At 37.1% G+C, this 21,308-nt stretch overlaps 1 protein-coding gene across 4 annotated transcripts in view; it reads right to left on the bottom strand.

The window, feature by feature from the left end:
• Positions 1 to 21,308, bottom strand: part of LOC132702040 (neutral ceramidase) — a 46,173-nt gene that overhangs the window by 9,713 nt on the left and 15,152 nt on the right. For 3 of the 4 annotated variants that reach the window (XM_060670440.1, XM_060670441.1, XM_060670439.1), the window contains exons 2-7: positions 9,451 to 9,605; positions 8,482 to 8,625; positions 8,249 to 8,425; positions 6,873 to 7,000; positions 4,236 to 4,437; positions 3,963 to 4,172 (exon numbers count right to left, since the gene is read on the bottom strand). In XM_060670440.1, the coding sequence (XP_060526423.1) occupies positions 3,963 to 4,172; positions 4,236 to 4,437; positions 6,873 to 7,000; positions 8,249 to 8,425; positions 8,482 to 8,625; positions 9,451 to 9,588 (999 nt within the window). In that variant the 5' untranslated portion in view covers positions 9,589 to 9,605. Of the gene's footprint in view, positions 1 to 3,962; positions 4,173 to 4,235; positions 4,438 to 6,872; positions 7,001 to 8,248; positions 8,426 to 8,481; positions 8,626 to 9,450; positions 9,606 to 10,055; positions 10,203 to 21,308 lie in introns of those variants that run through there. The other variant, XM_060670438.1, reaches the window with a different exon arrangement.

The following is a 21,308-nucleotide window of genomic DNA, read 5'->3' as shown; positions in this document are numbered from 1 at the left end:
TTCTTATCTTTATTACGTAAACAGCAGATACGAGGGCAACAGTTACAGGTGCGCTCGTGACACACAAATACTTCAAACAAAAACTTCACACTAAATCCGAACAGTAAGCTCTAATATACTTTGAAACAGCTAAATATTGAGCTGCTCAAAATCTGATATAAGCACAAAATTTGACTGAAGTTAAAAAAAAATGCTCTTTTTGATGCACTGGTTCTCGGTCATCTAAATTCCTGTAATTTTGTCTACGCAATAGCTGCATTCGATTCATTTACAACCTCAAACGAAGAATTATATTTTGCTTGTGATTTTCATGAACAACTTAAAATAGAACGTCATTCATATGTATTGAAAAAAAATAGGAAATAGGTTTGGTTAATCAAAATCCTTAGACTTAAGTTCACAAAATTATTTTGGGCTTTTAAAATTCATTTCAAAAAATGTATTTTAGGAAAAATTCAAAAAGTTGTGATACTATTCTTGCGTTTGTTGGGTTTTATATTCTATCTGTATACTTATATATTTTGGTACTCCCCTTATCTTTATTAAATTAAGCTTTAATGGTCCTTATCCACAGGAAAAAGAAAAATTTGGCCATATTGCCTCCTGCCGAATAATGTGTATGGTCCGTTCATAGATATAAGAAAGTGACCAATTGCTTTTGAATGGGATTATCCAAGGGTGGTCCTTAACAATGCAACAAGATTATTACCTAAAGTTTCCGAATTTAAATTCAGGTAAAATTGTGGTCCGTAATTGAAAGTAATTTTATACCTACCTGTGTTTAATATTCTTTGGTTTGTGTTGATAAAACAACCCAATGCCCTCGCGAACCCCGAAACGCGGATATTGCGTTAGACGTGGCAACGTCTATCGCCTCCCTTGATCACGCTGCATAGACGTGACTGACCGCCTCGAGGGCGCCTGTCTTCCAGACATGCGTTGCGGGAAATAGTTAGTCGACTGCGACCGCCCTTGATAATAGTTACGTGAGAATCGCGCTATCGTTAAACCCCCCTTTAAGCCCCTTTCACTCTTAATATATTCCCTTATAAGTCGGTGTCCTCTTTGGACTAGCCCCTCAAACGGTTTCTTTCGAGGAAGTTTAATCTCTATTTTAACGCAAATTGTGTGTTTGTGGTTAACTCGAATAAACCGATTTGTTAAATGCCTTATCTTGTACCGTCGTCGCGTTGTGACAGAATATAGTTGTTAAACGGCTATCATTTAAAATAAACCAGCCCCGCAATAATACAGTCCACACCCCCAACAAATCAACCCGTTAGATGGTGGTGACGCAAGGATACGTTTCTCCCCCAGTTTGGTATACTACAAATGTAGAAAACACTATTCTATTGAGACTAAGGAAGTTATAAATAATGTTTATTTGACTCTCATTGAACGTGGTGCCGGCACGTTCAATGAGAGTCAGAGAGAGAAGAAACGGCCACATTGACGAAAATTCCAACATCAACTGTATGGAAAATTGTGAATAATCCAATTTCAGCGAGGAAAAAAAGAAGCGATGCTGACATTTTCTCGAGTGTAGATGAAAATGATCAAGATATAAACTAACTTATGGAAGTATATTCAACACATGGGTTTTAGATGTTAAAAAATTGACAAAAGGCAAGTTTTAATGGACTCTTTTAGAGTTCGGTAATGGCGACTGGAATATCTAGAAAAAATTAGGAGAACAACAAAGGCCAATTATTTACTTGGACGAAACCTGGTTCGACACTTATGATACCCCGGAAAAGGGTTGGGTTGACTCAACTGGTAAGTGTAAAACAAACGCGCCATCAAAAAGAGGTAAAAGAATAACCATTTTGCATGCTGGCTCTGAAGATGGTTGGATTCCAAATGGACTTTCTTTGCCTGCGAAAAATATTAAAGATTCTTCCCTGGATTACCATGAAGACACCACCGCTGATTTATTTGAAAGCTGGTTTAAAAACAAACTAGTTCCAAACATTCTTCCTAATAGCGTCATTGTAATGGACAGTAGACAGTTGACTAAAACCCCTTCCTCATGTGACACAAAAGCAAGAATCCAAAACTACATGTATAATAACCACATTCCACGAAGATTATACCAAAAAGCAATTAATTGAGGTTCTACAAAGTTTGAACCTACAAAAGGAATGTCTGTGATAATTATGCAAAAAATCTACGGCATACAGTTTTAAGGCTTCCACTGAACATGATTGGCACCAACTGAAATCTGCCATTCGTCGTAACAATGTTTTTCCCCGTGTTAACTCCAATGTCCTCAAACTTATAGAAACCGAAGTTTTTAACATCCCTCCACAAAGTTGAGCAAGTTCTGTTAAACATATAGAAAAAGCAGAACAATCGTATATCCATATTGCAAATAATATATTGGGTTGTTCGGAAAGTCATTTCGTTTTTTTTGGGGAACATGAAAGACAGTTTTCGTATAATGAATAAATATTTTATTAAATTATATATTGGCCATTCTGGTCCAACACCTTTTGCCATCTTTCCGGCAGTAACATAATTCCCCTCTCATAAAAGTTTTGGTCCTTGCTGGCAAAAAACTGGTTCAGGTGGTTTTTGACATCTTCATTTGAGGTAAAGGTTTTGCCATCCAAAAAATTTTGCAGGGACCGGAACAAATAGTAGTCGGAAGGCGCCAGATCTGGAGAATATGGTGGATGTTGCAGTACGTCCCATTCAAGCTGTAAAAGTTTTTGGCGAGTGACCAAACTTGTGTGAGGTCTCGCGTTATCCTGGTGGAACACTACACCCTTCCTGTTGATTAATTCGGGCCTCTTCTCTTTAAGTGAATCATTCAATTTGTAAAGTTGATGACAATAGACTTCTGAATTAATCGTTGTATTGTCCCGCAAAAGCTCAAAAAAAACGATTCCTTTGACATCCCACCAAACGGAGAGCATCACCTTTTTTTGGTGAATGTTGGCTTTTGACACGCTTTGAGCCGGTTCATCTTTTCTGCTCCATGACCTCTTGCGTTTAACATTGTTGTATACAACCCATTTTTCGTCCCCAGTAATAATCCGCTTCAAAAATGGATCATTTTCTTGACGTTTGAGGAGCGAATCACACACGTCAACGCGACGACACAAATTTCGCTCCGTAAGGACATGGGGCACCCACACATCGAGCTTCGAGGTTAAGCCCATGCCTTTCAAATGGCCATAAACAGTCGAATTCGACACCGATCTCTCGTGTGGTTATTCGCCGATTTGCATCCACTAATGCCTTTATCGCATCTTTGTCAGCTTCGACCGGCCTTCCAGACCGTGGTGCATCTTCGACATCAAAATTGCCGGATCGAAATTTTGCAAACCAGTTTTGGCACTGGCGTACTGTTAACACGCCTTCTCCATACACATCCGTCAATTTTTTTCTCGCTTGGACAGCATTTTTACCTTTTCTGAAGTAAAAAAGTAAAATATGACGAAAATGCTGCTTATTGCTCTCCACATTTAAAAGGGCACCAACCAAAAACTACTGCGTAGAATTAATAGAACTTTTTCACACACAAGCCTTGCAATATCAGCTCTCAATGGTTATGCGGCTTAAGTGTGAAGTTGGTTTCGAAAAAACGTAATTAAGTCCTCTGACGGGAAAAAACGAAATGACTTTCCGAACAACCTTATAGAAGAAATAATCAGAACATACTGATATATTATGCGAATAAGTTTAAGTAATTTAAGTAGGTAATAAAAATAATTCGTAATTTTATTTAAGATTTAAACATGCATAAATAAATAAATATTGTTTAGTATCTTTCCTAACAAAACCCCAAATAATTAATTCTAAGCAAAGTACGGACCTGTTCGGCCATATTCCATTGTTACAGCTTGTCCGGGTGTTTCCTTCATTCGTATCAGTTAGTCACTTTCTTATATCTATGAACAGACTTTACAACCATATATATTTCACTCCCAGAACATTAAACCTCAGTTCGATGTTACCTTCGCTTTGTCGAACAACTTGGTCGCTATAATCTCGGCGCTTTCGTACATATCCTTGCCCGGGCCGAACGCTATGCAATATTTGTTTTCGCCACCGCAGCTGCTCGACTCCTTATCGCAAGGTTCGCCCGTGTTGATGCATCTCGGACCGTTGGTGTTCGGCGACACGTCCCCCAAGTTCGTCGAAGCGAAAGCGCCGACGAAACTGCTCTGAAATTTAATCGGTGTAACAATCCTACTTCAACCAAATCCCAAATTTCCGGCACCACTCACTTCTCCGGGTAAAGACTTCGGGTCCATGTCGTTCTCTAGAAGAATGGACGCGTATCCGACGTTGTCTGACGAGACCAAACAATTCGTGTTGTTGAGCGATACCGGATGTACGGCGTACCAGTTTATAGCCGCGATAGAGACGCCGTCGGAGGCTCTATCTATCCTTAACTGCACCAGCGTCTTGTCCGTGTCGTGTTCGTACCTGCATAGGGGTCAATTTCGCAGCCTATACGACATTTGACGCAACTTGGTTGCTGTTAAAATTTGTGTAGGTTGAAGGTGAAAGCTCTCTCTAAAACCGTCCTGGATGTACCACCGACGAAAAATACAATCAATGATTTTTGCAACATTTTCCCTTATCTTTTTTGGTTCTTTTTACGTAAATAACAATATACGAAAAGAAAGAAACTGCAATAAACGAAGAGGGAAGAGCAACAGTCAAACATCTGACACATTCAACAATTGATCTTTAAGATACTGAAATAAAATTTAGTGAATGCTGACAAAATTTAAGTTCAAAATAATTTACAATGTATTTACTTAATGGCGGTAACACTGGCATGCAGTGGTTTCGTCGTCCTGGATACGAGACTAATTTTAGATATATTTATGCTCACAATTCATAAAACTATCAATGATTTTGTAAGAATTGCTCTCAATTTTGTTAAAATCTTTATTTTCATTTTAATTTTTAAAAATCGGAAAACAAGAAATAAAATGACATAAATGTTGAAAATATTTGTTTTATTTTGAAAGATGAACAAACATTGATGTTAAAAACATACTATATTTCCATAAAACGGCATTTATTAGCTTTTCTTTTATAACTCTTTTTTGGACAACCTCTTTTCAAAGACCAGCAGTAATCTACCATTATGTGACAATCCCAGCCACCCTGATACCGTTCTTCCATCACTTTTAGATCATGGTTGAACCGCTTTCCCTGTTCTTCCCTATAATTCCCTAAATTATCCGGGAATTTATCTAGATGATTGCTCCTATGGTCGGATGATTTCTTCATAATTTGGTGCTTTATGAAATTTTCGACTACCAATACAAAACTCTCCCAAGCTTTACTTTCCGGAACAGTCATAACTCCGACTCTTTCATCATTTGCCGTATTTGAGGACCATCAAATATTCCACCTTTCAACTTTTCCACACTAAGCTTAGGAAATTTTCCACGAATGTAATTAAAACAGTTTCCGTCCTTGTCTAATGCTTTTACAAATTGGCCAAACATCTTGATTCCAATGATGTTGCTTTGCTCCACTGTCCCACATACAAATAAAACAAAATCTACACAAAATGTTCCGAGTATTTATTTTTTTCCAAAACTAATTTTACATTTTCATACTCCTCTTTGAGTTTTGTTGTTTGTTTTGTTTTGTGAAACTTCTTTTAGAACTGTCAATGAAAACTCGTAGGTTTGTATGCTGTTAAACCCATGTCTAAAAGCAGCTTCTCGATATCCTTACAGTACACCATCATCTTCACTAAAAAATTGCAATAACTCTTTTTCTCGTGTCCTGTATGTCGTACTTGTCGCTGTTGGGACCAATAAATTTTTTTCTTTCAATCTTGAAGCTAATAATTCTGATCCTTGTTTTGGTAAGTATTAAGTATTATTATAAGTATTACGTCACCTTCCCATTGACTTCCACTTGCAGACTGTTCCGATTTCTGTGAATTTGGTAACATCGTTGTTTCTGAGGGCATTCGAATTGCTTTGAAACGTAAATAGGTCGAGGAAGATTTTCACTGTGTAGTATAGGACATTTTTTAGCAAAATTAGCAATCACCGAAATGATTTGTAGGCTCCATCCAGATCATCGGAATACCAAAGTCTAATCCAGAACGTTTTCCTTTTTTCCATAACCGTAAAGACTCAACGCATTTGTTTGTCCATTTTAACACCGAAATATTCAGTGTAAGCCTCCTGAACAAAGTCTGTAATGTTTCGTTATTGTTTTTTTGTTAAATAAACACCGCATATTTACACTTTCTTCTTGGCGAACTCATATTTTAAAAGAGAAAACAAATATAATTTAAATATACATTCAGTAATTGAAACGAAACATTAATTCATAAGAACTTATTTAGATTCACGTGTTGGTACTTCGCATTGTCGAATAACCGAGGTCTCAGCTGTTCCGCGGAGCAAGGGGTGGGGATCGCTAGGAGTAGGGATCACGTGATGTTTGTATGCGCGGAAAAGTTGTGCAGAAGCCTAATCGTGACTGATAAAATCGATTTTTATGAATAAAAAGCTGATTATTGTTCAAATTATAAGATTTATGAAAATCATAAAAATAAGAGCACATGTTCGTCATCTGGACACTTCAAAATATAAAAAATAAAAATTTTCGCAGATATGGGTACGGGCAACAAAAAAAATCTTTATTTGGACAGCTGTGTAAATAATCTCGGCCATAAAAAAGTTATTATTAAATAATTTGCTAATTCGATCATCATTGATTGCTAGCTTCTTCACGGAAAATGATTTTAAAGAGATAATAAAAAACAGTTTGGAAGCAAAATAAATTAATTCGTTTTACTTAAAGCTCTCTGAACGATGGTAAGTCATATAGAGGCACTAGAGAAACCAGAGTAGAGGGGGTCAAATATTCTGACTTACTGGTTCCTTTCGTCTTCGGGGTTCGCTAGGTACGACGTAGGACTCCTATTTATATTCGCGTCGAGGACTTCGCCCTTGTTGACGTAAATACGAGCCTCTACGACGTTTTCGTGGGCCCTTTTCACAGACTGAAATCAGTTTTCAATTACAGAAGTTTTGATTAGTTTAGAAGTTTAAGCGCAAGAGTGCAAAATTACGAATTACGAAACTTATTAGAACCTTGCTCCTAGAGGACGCTAGTTTCACCCCACACAGACCACCAAAATTCTGAAAGAACGTTCAATTTTTTACTAAAAAGATACTCTTGCTTAGGTCGTCAAGCTATGTGGGTTTTTGACGTATTTGCATTCGAAAAGTTCCGATTCCGATAAAAAAAACAATTTTGGTACTAGCAAATCAAATATTTGCAATTGTCCACAATCTACCTCAACACATTTTACAATACACTCTCCTAAATGTCTTGGAATACTATACAAATTATTGGAAAGGTTTTCGCCGCTCAAAAAATGAACTGCGTATACCAAACTCTTCGAGTTAGACCATAAAGAAAAGTCCAGAGGGTTTAAGTCAGGACTACTTGGTGAACAAACGAATTCATTTCCACTGCCGACCCGCCGATCAGGAACTCACTCAAGTAACAATGAAGTTACACCACATCAAATGCTTACCAGGACAATTCCAACATTTGATTTAAAGTGGTTCTTAGTACTATGTCGAAAAAGCAAATTAGGATGGTCTTTGAAAGAAAATCTGGATCCGTTCCAAGCTGTTGATTCAAAGCACGACATGTTTCAACTCGATGTTCATTTTGCACGTCAGTCAGAACACGAGAAACAAACTATTGTTCAATTGTCTGTCGACGGTCTGTGAGCACAAACTCTCGAATATTTTCAATATTTTCGTCGATTCGGGCAGTTGATGGACCTCCAGAACGAGGTCGATCATCAGTTGACTCGTCGCAATTTTTGAAGCGAACAAACCACTGGTACACTTGAGTTTTTCCCATCGCATCGTCTTTATAAGCTGTTTTTAACATTGAAACAGTTTCAGCGGCACTTTTACCGAGCAGAAAACAAAATTTCACAGCTGCACGTTGTTCTTTTAAACTTGCCATCGAAAAAAACGAAATAACGAAAAACCAGCGTTAACAAAAATGGCACTGCGAGTGAACAAAACAAGTTAAATTTAAAACGAAGGGGGCGTTGAACTCGCAATAAGTTGTACGATCCACAACCTAGCGGCAGAAAGGTGTACTATACAAGCTCTGCGCGCGGCAATTCAATTCCGGTTTTTTATGGGTACCCTCTCGTATAATAAGAAATACGGACGCCCAGATCTGCGTAGGGAGGACCAATGTGTCTGATCAGTTTCGTTACCTCTACGATCCCGTCCACATACGCGTCCACAGTGTCCTTGCAGGTACCGAAAATGGATATGTCGTATAGGACGTCCATCAGGAAGCCGCCGGGGCCGTTGTGAGTATGGGTACCGCTGAGGATGAAATTCTGCTGCGTGTAAGTGTCACCATACAACGTTCGCAGCTGTTCGAGTACCTAAAACCCGTGGCATAAGATTAAGCACGTTCCCGATCCGATCGAAAAAGTAGTACCAAATTTTTCACGCCGATCCCGATCATGCCGGTGTCGATGGTGACGTACAGTACTCGGGTGGTACCGTCATCGAAGATGTACGCCCGCGAGTACTGCCTCGTAATGATCCCGCATCCCTTTTGGGTGGATTTGGCGTAACCCATCTGCGAAGGAACCAATTGTATTTTATTTAGACGGCACGGAGCGCAAACTATTTAACGTAATAGGAAAGCCACTTTCGGTTTCTTGTTACAAAAGTGGCGCAGTGATATCATTACAGATCAGAATTATAAAATGTTTTACTAGAAGGGTAAACTCAAAACAAATGCGGACGCGTTATCTCGTATTGAAATATATACTAACGACGATTTTAATAAAAGCCTTGAAAATAATCAAGAAATTGATGAAAATAATGTTGAAACGTTTTGTACAGAAATGAATAAAAATGAATTAGACCTAGACAACGCTACCAATGTTCCAGACGATGACAATATTACTATACACAGATCAAATGATAACTAAGCCCGTGTTACACCTAAAACAATAATATTATTCGGAAAGAAAAAAACGCGTTACAATTCAAATATCGAGATGTTATCACAAGGTGGGTTTCATAAACCAAAATTACAAGACACTGGAGAAGGAACAGCGTACAATTCCCGGATGAAGGCCAAAAATACAAAATTGGTATCGACTTTTTGAAATGAGTGTCCAAATTCATTCCTTCACTCTGTATGGAATGTTAAAAAAAAGTCGTCGATAAGTCATCAAACGCTCTGGCTTGTGGGATATTTAGTTCACTACTATACCGATAGTTGAACTAATTTCTTGCTGTGAATCAACCGTGATGCCGGAATTAGAAATTTGCCTGTGGTAGCCCACGCAAGACCATCTCAATTGCGCCTAAAGTGGTTGTTAGGTTTCAAGAATGGTATATGTATTTTGACCGAACAACCAATACAAAAATTTCATATGTTGCACATACACACCAATGTGATCTCAGCCGACGGTCCAGTCATATCGGCCCTGCCGACTCCTACGTTGTAAACCCCGCGGGCTGTCCCGGAAAACGCCGAAAGGCACAGAAGAAGAGCGGCCCAAACCGTCCGACCTTTTTGAGGAGCCATTTCGCATCAGCCTGAAACTAAAATCGACGTTACTTTATCGGATCGTTCTTCGTGACTTCCAATTGCGACTTGCGACTTGCGTTTGACGTGGCCGGAAATTTAAATACCTTGTTCAGATATTTAAAAGATTTTCAATATCTACGCTTTACTAGAAATAGCTTGATACAATCACGCGGTTGTCGCAAAGTATCGAACACTGTGAAAATGTAAACATTTTTTTTTCTAATTTAATTTGAACGTATTTGAATGTTATATATTTTCTAACAGGTTTTCTATAGCCACTTTTGTAATTTTTAAACTATTTTAGAAAATTATAAACTTTTTCAAAATTTTATTCAGGCATTTGTCAGAAAAGGTACTCTGGATTTCTCAAAAAAAACTTCATGACATGGCGTAAGGTTGAAGTTTTATCAGAAATCATCTGACTTTGATATAGACATCGAGTTTGAAACAATTAGAATTAAAACCTGGTTCTAGGTAGGATAACCCATTCCTCGCCTGTCAAACCGCACAACAACGTGGACACTCTGTGGTATGTGGTACATTTTCTTTCTACGGTCAAAAATCGCGTAACACTGATCATCACCGGCCCGCGACACCAATTGAAAGTGAAAGCCCACCGTTGCGTATCCGCATAATAAACAATAATGAACGGTTAATTATTGCCGTTAAATTGTATGTGAACGAAAGACCACGCCGATTCCCCCCTAGCAAATAAACGCGATCTCTGCTATGATGCGCTTAAATTACAATTGAGCACGAGGCAATTTTTGGCCGTCGCGATAGTCATTAATAATAATTATTATAATAAATAGCCTTCATTATAACAAGAAAAACAATATACAATAATGATATTTTTCAAAACAAAGTAAACAGATAGCTCAAAAGCGGCGCAGTATCTATTCATTTATCGTATGGCTCTACAAGTGCTATATAATAGGTTACAAACAAAATTCTTATGAAAGGTCGGTATAAATGACAATTAATACAAGTAATGTAAAACACAGTAATACACATTAAATATGACACATACAGTACATATAACAGGTGCATGCGAGCAACCTAGCGGTATGGGAAAATCAAATCTACAGGTCCAAATCCAGTTCGGATAACCATGCAATGGCAGCGGGGCTTGCATCAGTAAAGTCTTTCCATTGTCCAGTAAATCTTCTCAGTGGGCGGTCTTGGACTATATGTGTTAATGTTTGCTCTTCAGCTCCACAGTCACATGCCGGATTGTCGGCAATTCCCCATTTGTGCATCGCTGATCTCGTTTTTGCATGTCCAGTTCTAACTCTATTTAATAGGGACCATGTTTTACGAGGTAGTTGCATCCCTGGGAGCTGTTTATTAGGATCTTCTATGTGAGAGATCTATCGAGGACTACGCCTAGATATTTGGGGTGTTTGTTGTGTTTGACTGGTTCTCCACAAAACGTGACATTTAGTTCTCTGTGCGCCATCCTGTTATTTAAGTGGAAGGCACATGTCTCTGTTTTATTTGGGTTCGGGCGCAGTCTCCATTTTTGGAAGTATTGGTTTAAGGTTTCTAAGTCGGCTGTTATGGTTGTTTTTCCTTCTTCAAGGTGTTTATTTTGAGTGGCTATAGCCATGTCGTCTGCGTAACAAAACTTACGTGACGTAGTATTTGGGGTGTCACTTATGTAAACATTAAAAAGTAGTGGAGCCAGTACTGAGCCTTGAGGGAGACCGTTTTTAATGTTTCTTGATTTGCTACTTGATGTGCCTAAAGTGACCTTGAAATAGCGACCTTTCAGCATTCTTTCCAGTAATCTGGTTAGTTTCATGCAAGGGATCATTTTCATGAGTTTCAGGATCAGCCCATCTATCCACACTGTGTCGTATGCTGCGCTGAGATCGACAAAGGCCACTGATATTTTTAGGCCTTTCTGAAACCCTGCTTCTATGTAAGAGGTGAGGGCCAGTACTTGTTCGCAGCAACTACGGTTTGGTCTGAATCCTGCTTGCTCATGCGGTAGATGTTCATTTATGATAGGGCATATTCTGTTGTAGATCATCCGTTCCAATAGTTTATAACAGATGCACAGCAAGGCTATAGGGCGGTAGTTTGCTGGGTTTTCAGGACTTTTTCCCGGTTTGAGGATAGCGAGAGTGTGAGACATTTTAAATTCATTTGGGAGCCGTGCTGTATTCAGTATGTCGTTAAAGAAGTCTTTAATCCATGTTCTTGCTTTTGGGCCTAGGTGTTTAATAATTTCAGGGAAAATGTTGTCGACGCCAGCTGCTTTCCTTAATTTAAGGCTTTTTATAGCAGTGTTCACCTCGTCGTTAGTAAAAGGGGTTGAAAACTGTGCGTCTTCTTGTAATGTATTCCTCTTCTGATCTAGTTCGTTTTGTACTGATGTCATGTCCTCTTTGCTTATGGTTACGCACTCGGCTCTTTCTTTGATGTGTATCGCAATCTCATTTGGCGATACTGCTGGTTTGGGGATTGGTATGTGGGTTGCAGCCCCCAGTCGTCCCAGTCGACTTGAGTGGGTAAAATTCAGATTTTCTGTAGTTTCTTCCCATCTTTTCCTTCTTTGTTGATTTAGAGATTCCAGCAGAGCGGCGCAGTCTATCTCTTTAAATAGCTACTCTACTGAACCGTCAAAGAACTATTTATAAGGGGTGTTTTTTTTGGCGTATAGAACCTTAAGTTGCAATAAAACCACGATGGATTATTCGATTGACACGAATTTTATTTATCCGAAAGATAATCTTGCGGCATTACATTTTAAATATGATTTCTGGCATATGACCGCCACGGCTGGCGCGGATGTAGCCCAATCTGGACGTCCAATTTTCTATGACCTTTTCCGACATTTGTGGCCGTATATCGGCAATAACACGGCGAATGTTGTCTTCCAAATGGTCAAGCGCAGCCCCGCAGAAAGTAGTCTAGCAGTGTTAAATCACAAGATCTTGGTGGCCAATTCACAGGTCCAAAACATGAAATTAGGCGGTCACCAAACGTGTCTTTCAATAAATAGATTGTGGCACGAGCTGTGTGACATGTCTTGTTGAAACCACATCATGGTTATTCAATTCAGGAATGAAAGAGTTAGTAATCATAGCTCTATACCGATCACCATTGACTGTAACGTTCTGGCCATCATCGTTTTTGAAGAAGTACGGACCAATGATTCCACCAGCCGATAAAGCGCACCAAACAATCAATTTTTCTGAATGTAACGGTGTTTCGACATACCCTTGAGGATTAGCTTCGCTCCAAATGCGGTAGTTTTGTTTGTTGACGTAGCCATTCAACCAGAAGTGCGCTTCATCGCTAAACAAAATTCGCTTATGAAATTCGGGAACAACGGCAATCTCGTTTTGGGCCCATTTGGGCACTATTTGCAAGTGCTGTTCATGATGAATTGCCAAACCAAACTGAGAATAAATCACTTGACAGCTGTTAAATCGGTCGCCATCTTGAACAGTAATGCCAACTTAAAGTTCTATACATCGAAAAAAACACCCATTATAATTAATAAATTGAAATAAAAAATGGATGGACAACAAATAAAATATGAAAAATACCTGCAAAATCTACTACAACTACACACTACAGAAAATGCAATTGAAGATAAAGAATTTGATAACTCAACATAATCCCATGCTAACTGTATTTGTGACAAATGAATACCTCTGACAAAGAATTATAAACACGAATTGCGTTGAATGTGGGTGAACCGAGGTTATGGATAATTTTCATATCGAATTTGTTGAAATGAAGAGTTCTTCTTTGTTCCATTTTAAGCCAATTAAGTTGACGATATGCAGCAGATACATGGTCATATTTCCGAAGACCCATAATAGAACGAACACAAGCATTTTGCAACCTCTGAATACGGCACTTACACCCGTTATCAATAAAAAAAAACCATGCACTACATCACAGTAGTTAAAATGTGAGAGAACAAGTGAGTCACATAATTCTTTCCTTAGTTTAAAATTTAAAATATGATTTTTAGTGAGAAAAAAGCCTTTCAAAGATATTTTTTAAATATTTCCGAAATCTTAGATCACAATCTATGATCTCCCCCAAATTTTTTGCTGAATCGACAACGGAAAGTTTAATATTATCTAACATTATATTAATATTTTGTTTAAGTAGCTGTATTTTTATTTCCAAAAATCATTAAATGCGATTTTGATGGGTTTAGCTTTAAATTATGGGCACGAGAAAGTTCACTAATCCCGTAGAGATCTTGATTTATAAATACCTCTGCATCCGTGCTACTATTAAAATCTTTTTGCAAAAATTAAAAAAATTGAAAATGTCAGAAGTGTAAATCGAAAAAAATAACGGCCCTAAAATGGAACCTTGCGGCACCCCAGAGAAAATTTCGATTTCTTTCGAATATCTGCGATCACAGTATATTTTCTGATATGGATTTGAAAAATTCGATTTAACCAGCTAGCGTGAATTAGAAGAAAAACCATAGAAATTCAGCTTGAAAATCAATAGAAAAATCCAAAAGTATTAATTTTAAACGTGCATATTTTTTTTAATTTCTGAAAAAGCGATCTTTATATTTGGTAAAATGTTCAAAAAGAGGCCTAAGTTCGCGTTTTCGTTATTGCCGTTGTCTATTGTTTTATACAGGGTGTCCAAAATTGGGACGCATACATTGACATTTTCAAAGTCATTTTTAGAAACAATAGCTAATACGTCCAGAAAGTAGCTAGCGGAGTGCCAAGACAGTAATCGACATTTTTTTTAATGGAATTTTACGAAATTGGTGTTTATTATGGATCCATGAAAGTGGTTAATACTATTTACAAAACTTCTGGATTCTTCCCGCGTATGGGTCGAAGGTTATGATCAAATTTCGTAATTTTCTCAAAATGAAAATGTCAGTAGACACCGACAATTATATATCTATGCATTATTTTCGCTGTGCTGTCAACGCGTTTGCTGTCAGCTGTGGCTAGAATGGCAGCTAGTCGCCACAGAACTGTACCAAACTTAAAAGAAAATAAGTCACTCTTTTAGATCAAATCTTGATCGGTTTTCATGCGACTTAGAATAAAAACATAATTATTAGGTGAAATAATTTCCCTATGGCTTAAAATGAAAATTCGAAACGCGAATCTAGGTCACGGATTCGCCACTGACTCGGCAATGTTAAATCGGCCAAACAGGTCGTCTGGATGAATTACTCCGAAGTCGAACGAATTAAAGAGCAATTAGAGTTTTTGCGGGGAACTTTCCAAATCGGCAGACGGCGACGACAACGACGCATCGAAATTTGGGTGCCTCCCATCTGTCTTGCTTAAAACGCGCCGAGACGCCCTCCGACGTCCATATCAATTACTTGGTCGGAGGTTTCGAAAAAAGCCACCGGAAGTTCGTCAATCGAAACCTAGTTGCCGACACGAGGCCAGGGAATCGGAAAAAATTCCTTCAAGAAAACCGCAACTGTTTTATCTTTTGGAACGGGTTTCACTAATTTGTCAGAACTTGCAGTTCTGGCGTGCAGTAAGGTTTTAAGAAATATCCTTCTTACCGTACATTCGATCGATAAGATAAGGTGTCCACGATGAAATTTAAATGTCATGATTTTTGTATTTCATGAAATTCTTGAGACACGAAGTACTTGGGTTTAAAAGTAGCAGAAGACGGAAACATGGATAAAGGAATCGAAGAAAGATGTATCCAAGCTAAAGGAATAAAATCAAAAATCAAAGAATACGGGAAATAATGGGAATCACAACATCATAGATGATAAAAACGAAACAAAGGATGGGTAATGAAAGACTACCCAAACAAATTCCGGCAGAAGGGAGAGAGAAAGCCCCAGCGAAGATGGGGAAAATGGCGATCGGGTATCGGAAGACGGCGGTACATATAACGAGAAGATGAGGAATGTTACAAGAATTTTCTCAGGATGTGTGCCGCTGATACATTGCGAAATTCAATTGCAGCAGTTGGGCGACTAGCTCTAACGCTTCGATTTGTAGCAACAGGTAAATAGTTTTAAATTTTGAACACTTGACCTCTTTTTAATTGTTTTTCTTTTGTACTCATTTATGTATGGGTTTTGAGTACCAGTATGTACTATATCGAGAATAATACCTGAATTTATAATATTTTAAAAGCATACATTTATTAAAATAGTATTTACACCTCAAATAAAGTAAATCCACAATTCTCGTAAATAGTTTTCAATATCCATGTCGTCATTCTCAGTGTCTTCGATGGGCAATGGAGCTCTGAACTAGTAGGCAGCTGAGACTGCAAAGAATTATCATCAAGGAAATTTTTATTAACGGCCATTTGCAATTGAGACAAACCACCATTATGTGTCAGTCTGGACTCAAACTTGTCTGTCATTCATGTCTAGACGAAGTCGCCGCAAATCAGGGACTTTTAAATGCATTTTACGTAATTCATTTGCCAAATAGTCTCCAGTATTGCGAAGCCTATCTGTTACCTTCGACATAACTCCAAAAAATCGATCCAGTAAGGCTTTTTAGTCTATTTTATTGTTCTTTTGTTTAACCTTAACACTATTTCGCTCGCGTCATGAAACTTTTGTTTGCTTTGCGTTAAGTTGCGAGCACTTAAAGACGAGTACTCTCACGAGCCCGGTAGTTGACCGAAATACCAAAGTACCCAATGATTGATCTGCTTTATTTTTATTTTAATAATATTTAATAATTATTTATTCAAAAAAAAATCCATTATACAATTTCAAATTATACTGTTATTATCATATTCTGCCTGGAGTGTTACAGATAGCATCTAGTTAAGACGCACCCGGTATTTATAAGCGCTCTGTATGAATTTTCTGGATTTTTATGTGCATGACATTTTGTCATTGTCAAGGTTGCTCCGATATTAAAGATCTACAATTATCACACACCTCTAAAGTTCAAAATCCTCCAAGATTCTGAAATGTTAATAGTTTTTTATTAACAGTGCTAAATCTGACAACACTGCTGCATTTTTGATATCTACGTGTTCCAAAAAACCGCCGGTATTGAATTATATCGTTCCAGTTTTGCCAGTTTTGGAGACATTCAGATACTTTTTACTAACCCCGTATATAATAATCAGCGTTTCTGAAATAAATATGAAGTAACGATATTGAAAATTACTCTGAAGTTAAATCTGACGCACTTCCAGTAAACCCAATCAACTTTTTTTTTGAGATCTTTATCTTTTTTTTTGCCATTAATTATAAAAAAATTGGAAGCATTAAAATCAAAAATTAATCTCAAGGGCGCGTCGTGGACATCAAAACCTTTTTTTCCCGATGGATAATGAAGAGTACCAGGTGTTTGTGACATCAAAGCGCTAACGACAGCGTTAAATTGGATGATCAAACAAAAATTGAAACAACTGTCATTCGGGAATCGCATTGATGTTTGAGATTATGCGTTTGTACGTTCGGTACATTTTCAATTTAAAAAAAAAATGGAGATTATTTCCCTCCCTGGCAGAAAACAAAATGAAAGATAAATGAAAATTAGCTGAGATTTCAGTGGTACAAGCCTAATCGATTTTCGATTAGTATTATTTAAAGTATACGCTGTACACAATGTCAAATATTTGTCAATAATAAAAGACATCCAAACTCCGGCCCCAAAAAGCTGCCATTTTAATGCACACTCTGCGAGGGGAGCTTCTACATGCCACTGAACAGATGAAAGGAGGAAGAGCAAATGGTCCCGACGAGATACCGATCCCGATTATAGATGAAGACACTTTTATGATTTAATATCATATACTCAACCGGAGTTATTCCAAGACAGTGACTTACAATATGTCCCGATCATCGAACAATAGCAACGTGTTTTTAAGGAATTATTCATAATAGAATATTCGCTAAGTTGGACTCCGAAATCGGCGTAGCCAATTTGATAAAGTTCAACATCAAATACTTATAGAAATATTACAGAATATGAACACTGATAGTCGGGATACCAGAATCATGGGGAATATAGACGTGAACCAGACTGCAAGACTCAGAATTGAAGATCAGCTTACAGATGAAGTGGAGATTATGCGAAGTGTGCGTCAGGGCTGTATTCTCTTTTCCGTTGCTCTTAACGTATACATATATATAAATTTCGGATTATGATTAAGAATGCTTCGATGCTACGTTTTTTAAGCATAACTTTACGGGTCAGAAGCATGGACACTGAAAAAAGCAGATATGGACATGAAAGATGGTATTATCGACGAGTGTTCAAAAATCTCATGGACCCACAGGGTTTCCAATCTGGAACTACTACAGTGAACCCGGAAACAGGAGGAAATAATTCGTCTTCTGCTGGAAACCCATTGATGTTGTATATGTTAGTTCTCCCATTGTCTTCAATCCCCTCCACTGTCCGATGTTGCGAAGCCAAGACATCCTCTTCCTGTCGGTTCCCCTCTTTCCTTACGTATCACGGTGCTGATTTTCGGCGTTTGATCGTGTTCAGCAATTCGCGGTCTGTATTGATCATTCCCAAGATCTAATATTTTGTTTTTCTTTTCATCCATGGTGCCTTTAGTATACGCCTGTATCTGAGATCGAGATCGGTATTGGTGAGCACTGCTTTGAATTTCAGTTTTCGCACAGCCACGTTCCTAAATATTTAAATTTATTTACTCGTTCTATTGATTGATTGTCATATGTTAGGAAATTCTTCATTGTTCATATTGAAATAATTGATTCTCTAAAATGAAGAACATTGGAATACTTTGGCCGCGTAATCAGAAGACCTAAATATGCGGCGCTACATTATGAAAGGAAAGATCAATGGCCGAAGAAGTCAACGGGGAGAAGTACCTCTTGACTCTGAAACATGAAGGAATGGTTTGGAATGACGTCAAATCAACTATTCAGAGCAGCTGTTAACAGGAGCAGAAACGAGAAGAAGAACAAATACCTTCCAAAAGCTCCGCTTTTGCAAACTTCTAGCAAAAAATTCCTGCTGCGTGCCTGGTAGCCCTCCTTTTAAACGTGTAAAAGTCTGCTTCTAGAAAACCTTTTAAAAACTGAGGCGGTTTAAGCTCCCCTACAGCAAAAGGACGCTAATTTCACCTGCCCACGCCTATTTTCTAAAAATTTATTTCAAACAAAATCCGTAAGCGGGCTCAGTGACATTTAAATAAAAGCTCGCCTCCGTCATTCCAATTTCTTGTTTCCAAATTTCGAGCGGATTAAAAAGTTGCCAGGATTCAAGAAACATATTATTCCCCCATTGGAAACTTTTCTACCGATGCTTATAAGCTCCGTCGGGGAATAATCTTCTTCGCTGGTGCAACTTTTTTACGCCCCGGCGAATCCCGGTCAAAATCAAACTTTCCGTGCCAAATTATTGGAATATTTGTTTTCTCGGTCCCGTATCAAAATTTCGTTGATAATCATGAAAAAAAAAACTATGTGAAAACTACAGTCCATTATCTCAATTTTTGTCGCAAAAATGAGAATTTTTCAGAAAAAAATTTTTTTTTGCTTATAATTAATCAAACACATTAAATGAAAAATAACCCTGGACATGGTTTAGGGGAGAATTAAATTCTCTATAAGAATTATCTCTGGTCGAATTCAAAAGATCTACGCCGTTTCTTCTACAGTTAATCAAAGTTCAATTTTCTTTAAGATTTTTGTTCTCATTTTTTTATTAACACTTATTAAAAAGTTTTTTAAGGCAAAAAACTGACTCATGTAATTTTTTTTATTATATTTAGGATCTAAATAAATAGTTTTTGTGCTTTAATTGTCGATCGTATCGGATGTTGGAAGATAAAAAAAAAACAATTCAATTAAAAAAACTAATTCATTTATACTTTTCCGATAATAAATTTTAGTATCTTAAAAGTTATTGTCACTATAAAATTTATGTTTCCTTGATATTCCAACCAAGGGGAGATTTTAAAGAGCTTCTGACTTTGGTTTTTTATATTTTTGGGAGAAATTCCACCTCAAGGTGTTCCTTTCAAGACGAATTGTGGCATTATCATTTTTCGTAACAATAGGCATATTATAATTATATCAATGTTTTTTTTTTAATGTAAACTCTCGAGAACAAGTATAAAATTTAAATAAAAATTTTCTAGCACTTGCAGTTTTTCTTATGTTAGTTGAAATTTTTCATATATTTCACCTCCACAAATTATTTATGTCTATCACAATACATTGATTTTACTAAGTTTTGCATAAAAAATGCAAAAAGGAGGAATTTAAAAAATTCTATAATTCTAAAACTAGAAAATATGCATAGCGTGGTACCATTTATACTCATTAATGTATGAAAACAATTTATTTAGATCCTAAATATAATTAAAAAAATTATATCAGTCAGTTTTTTGCGTTCAAAAACTTTTTAGTAAGTTTTAGAAAAAAAATTAAAACAATTGAACTTTGATTAGCTGTAGAAGAAACGGTGTTGATTTTTTTGGATATGGACAGCGATAATTCTTATAGAGAATTTAATTCTCTACAAAACCATATCCAGGGTTATTTTTTATTTAATGTGTTTGATTAATTATAAACAAAAAATAAGCAAAAAAATATATATATTTCTTAAGTCTTATTTTTGCGAGCGCTGACTTAAAAGTTGAGATAATGGGCTGTAGACATTTTTTTTTGATATGGGACCGAGAAAAAAAATATTCGAGTAATTTGGCACAATCTAACATCTCCCAACCCCCACCTCCCGACACGTTTCTTCTTTACCGGCTTTTTTACTCCCGCTCGCATTATAGAAAATAAATAAGTATTATTTATGACTACACGTGGCATTAGGCTTAAAAAAAAACGATCAAAAAATATTTTTCCTGTGTGGGAGTCCTCGAGCTTCCCAGTGCTAATTTAAGATGTCGTCGCCCTCCGGGCGTAAACATCTACTTACCAACTTCGATCAACAAATTGAATTAACAACCAGCAGCCCCATTAATTTTGTATTGATGATGATCCTATTCATCAAGAGAATATTTTCTAGATTTATCACAAAAATCTCTTAACTCTGTGCTTTATTGCAAAACAGAAATTGTTTTATTATAAAATGAAAGTGTATCCATCTAAGACACCATTTCCTTTAGAAGGAAAATATTTGCTGATTCAAAACAAAACCTTTTGATTCTTCTTCCAAGACAGAATAATTTTCTTGACCAAAAATGGTTTATAAAGGTTTTCATTACTATGATGCTGGAAGACGCCAATTTTGACTAGTATTTGAAACATATTGACAACAAAAGGTAACTTCTTGGATCAATAAATGATAGTTTGAGCTGACATCTGCAGTTTTGATGCGGTTTTAGGTTCGATATGTGTCGGAGGAGCCGATTTTGACTGGAATCTGTTTGAAAAATGGAAGAAAAACCTACTATTAATCCAAGAAAGTAGGTTTTTAAGCAGTTTTCTGCAGTTTTAAAGTGGATTACAGCCCGATAAGTTATGAAAATGCAGGTTTTGACTATAATCTGCTCGAAATCAGGAGCGAAAAAAAAAAATTGGTTATAAGTACATATCTGCTTTTCTAAGGTAGATTTGGGTGCATTAAGAGGCGAAAAAGCAGGTTCTGACAGGGGTCTTAACGAAATTGGCAACTGTATGACTCAAAAAGTGGGTTTTACGTCGATATCTAATGGTTTATAAAGGTTTGCGTTACTGACATTCCCGAAGACGCCATACTTAAAAGTACCACAAACGAGAACATTTAAGAAACATAGTCTTATATTCCAAAAGTATA

The sequence above is a fragment of the Cylas formicarius genome, unplaced genomic scaffold, assembly GCF_029955315.1.
Source record: "Cylas formicarius isolate icCylForm1 unplaced genomic scaffold, icCylForm1.1 PGA_scaffold_5__7_contigs__length_24384050, whole genome shotgun sequence".
Lineage (NCBI taxonomy): Eukaryota > Metazoa > Arthropoda > Insecta > Coleoptera > Brentidae > Cylas > Cylas formicarius.
Note: the sequence above shows the minus strand (reverse complement) of the source record. Positions and strands in the feature narration are given on the sequence as shown.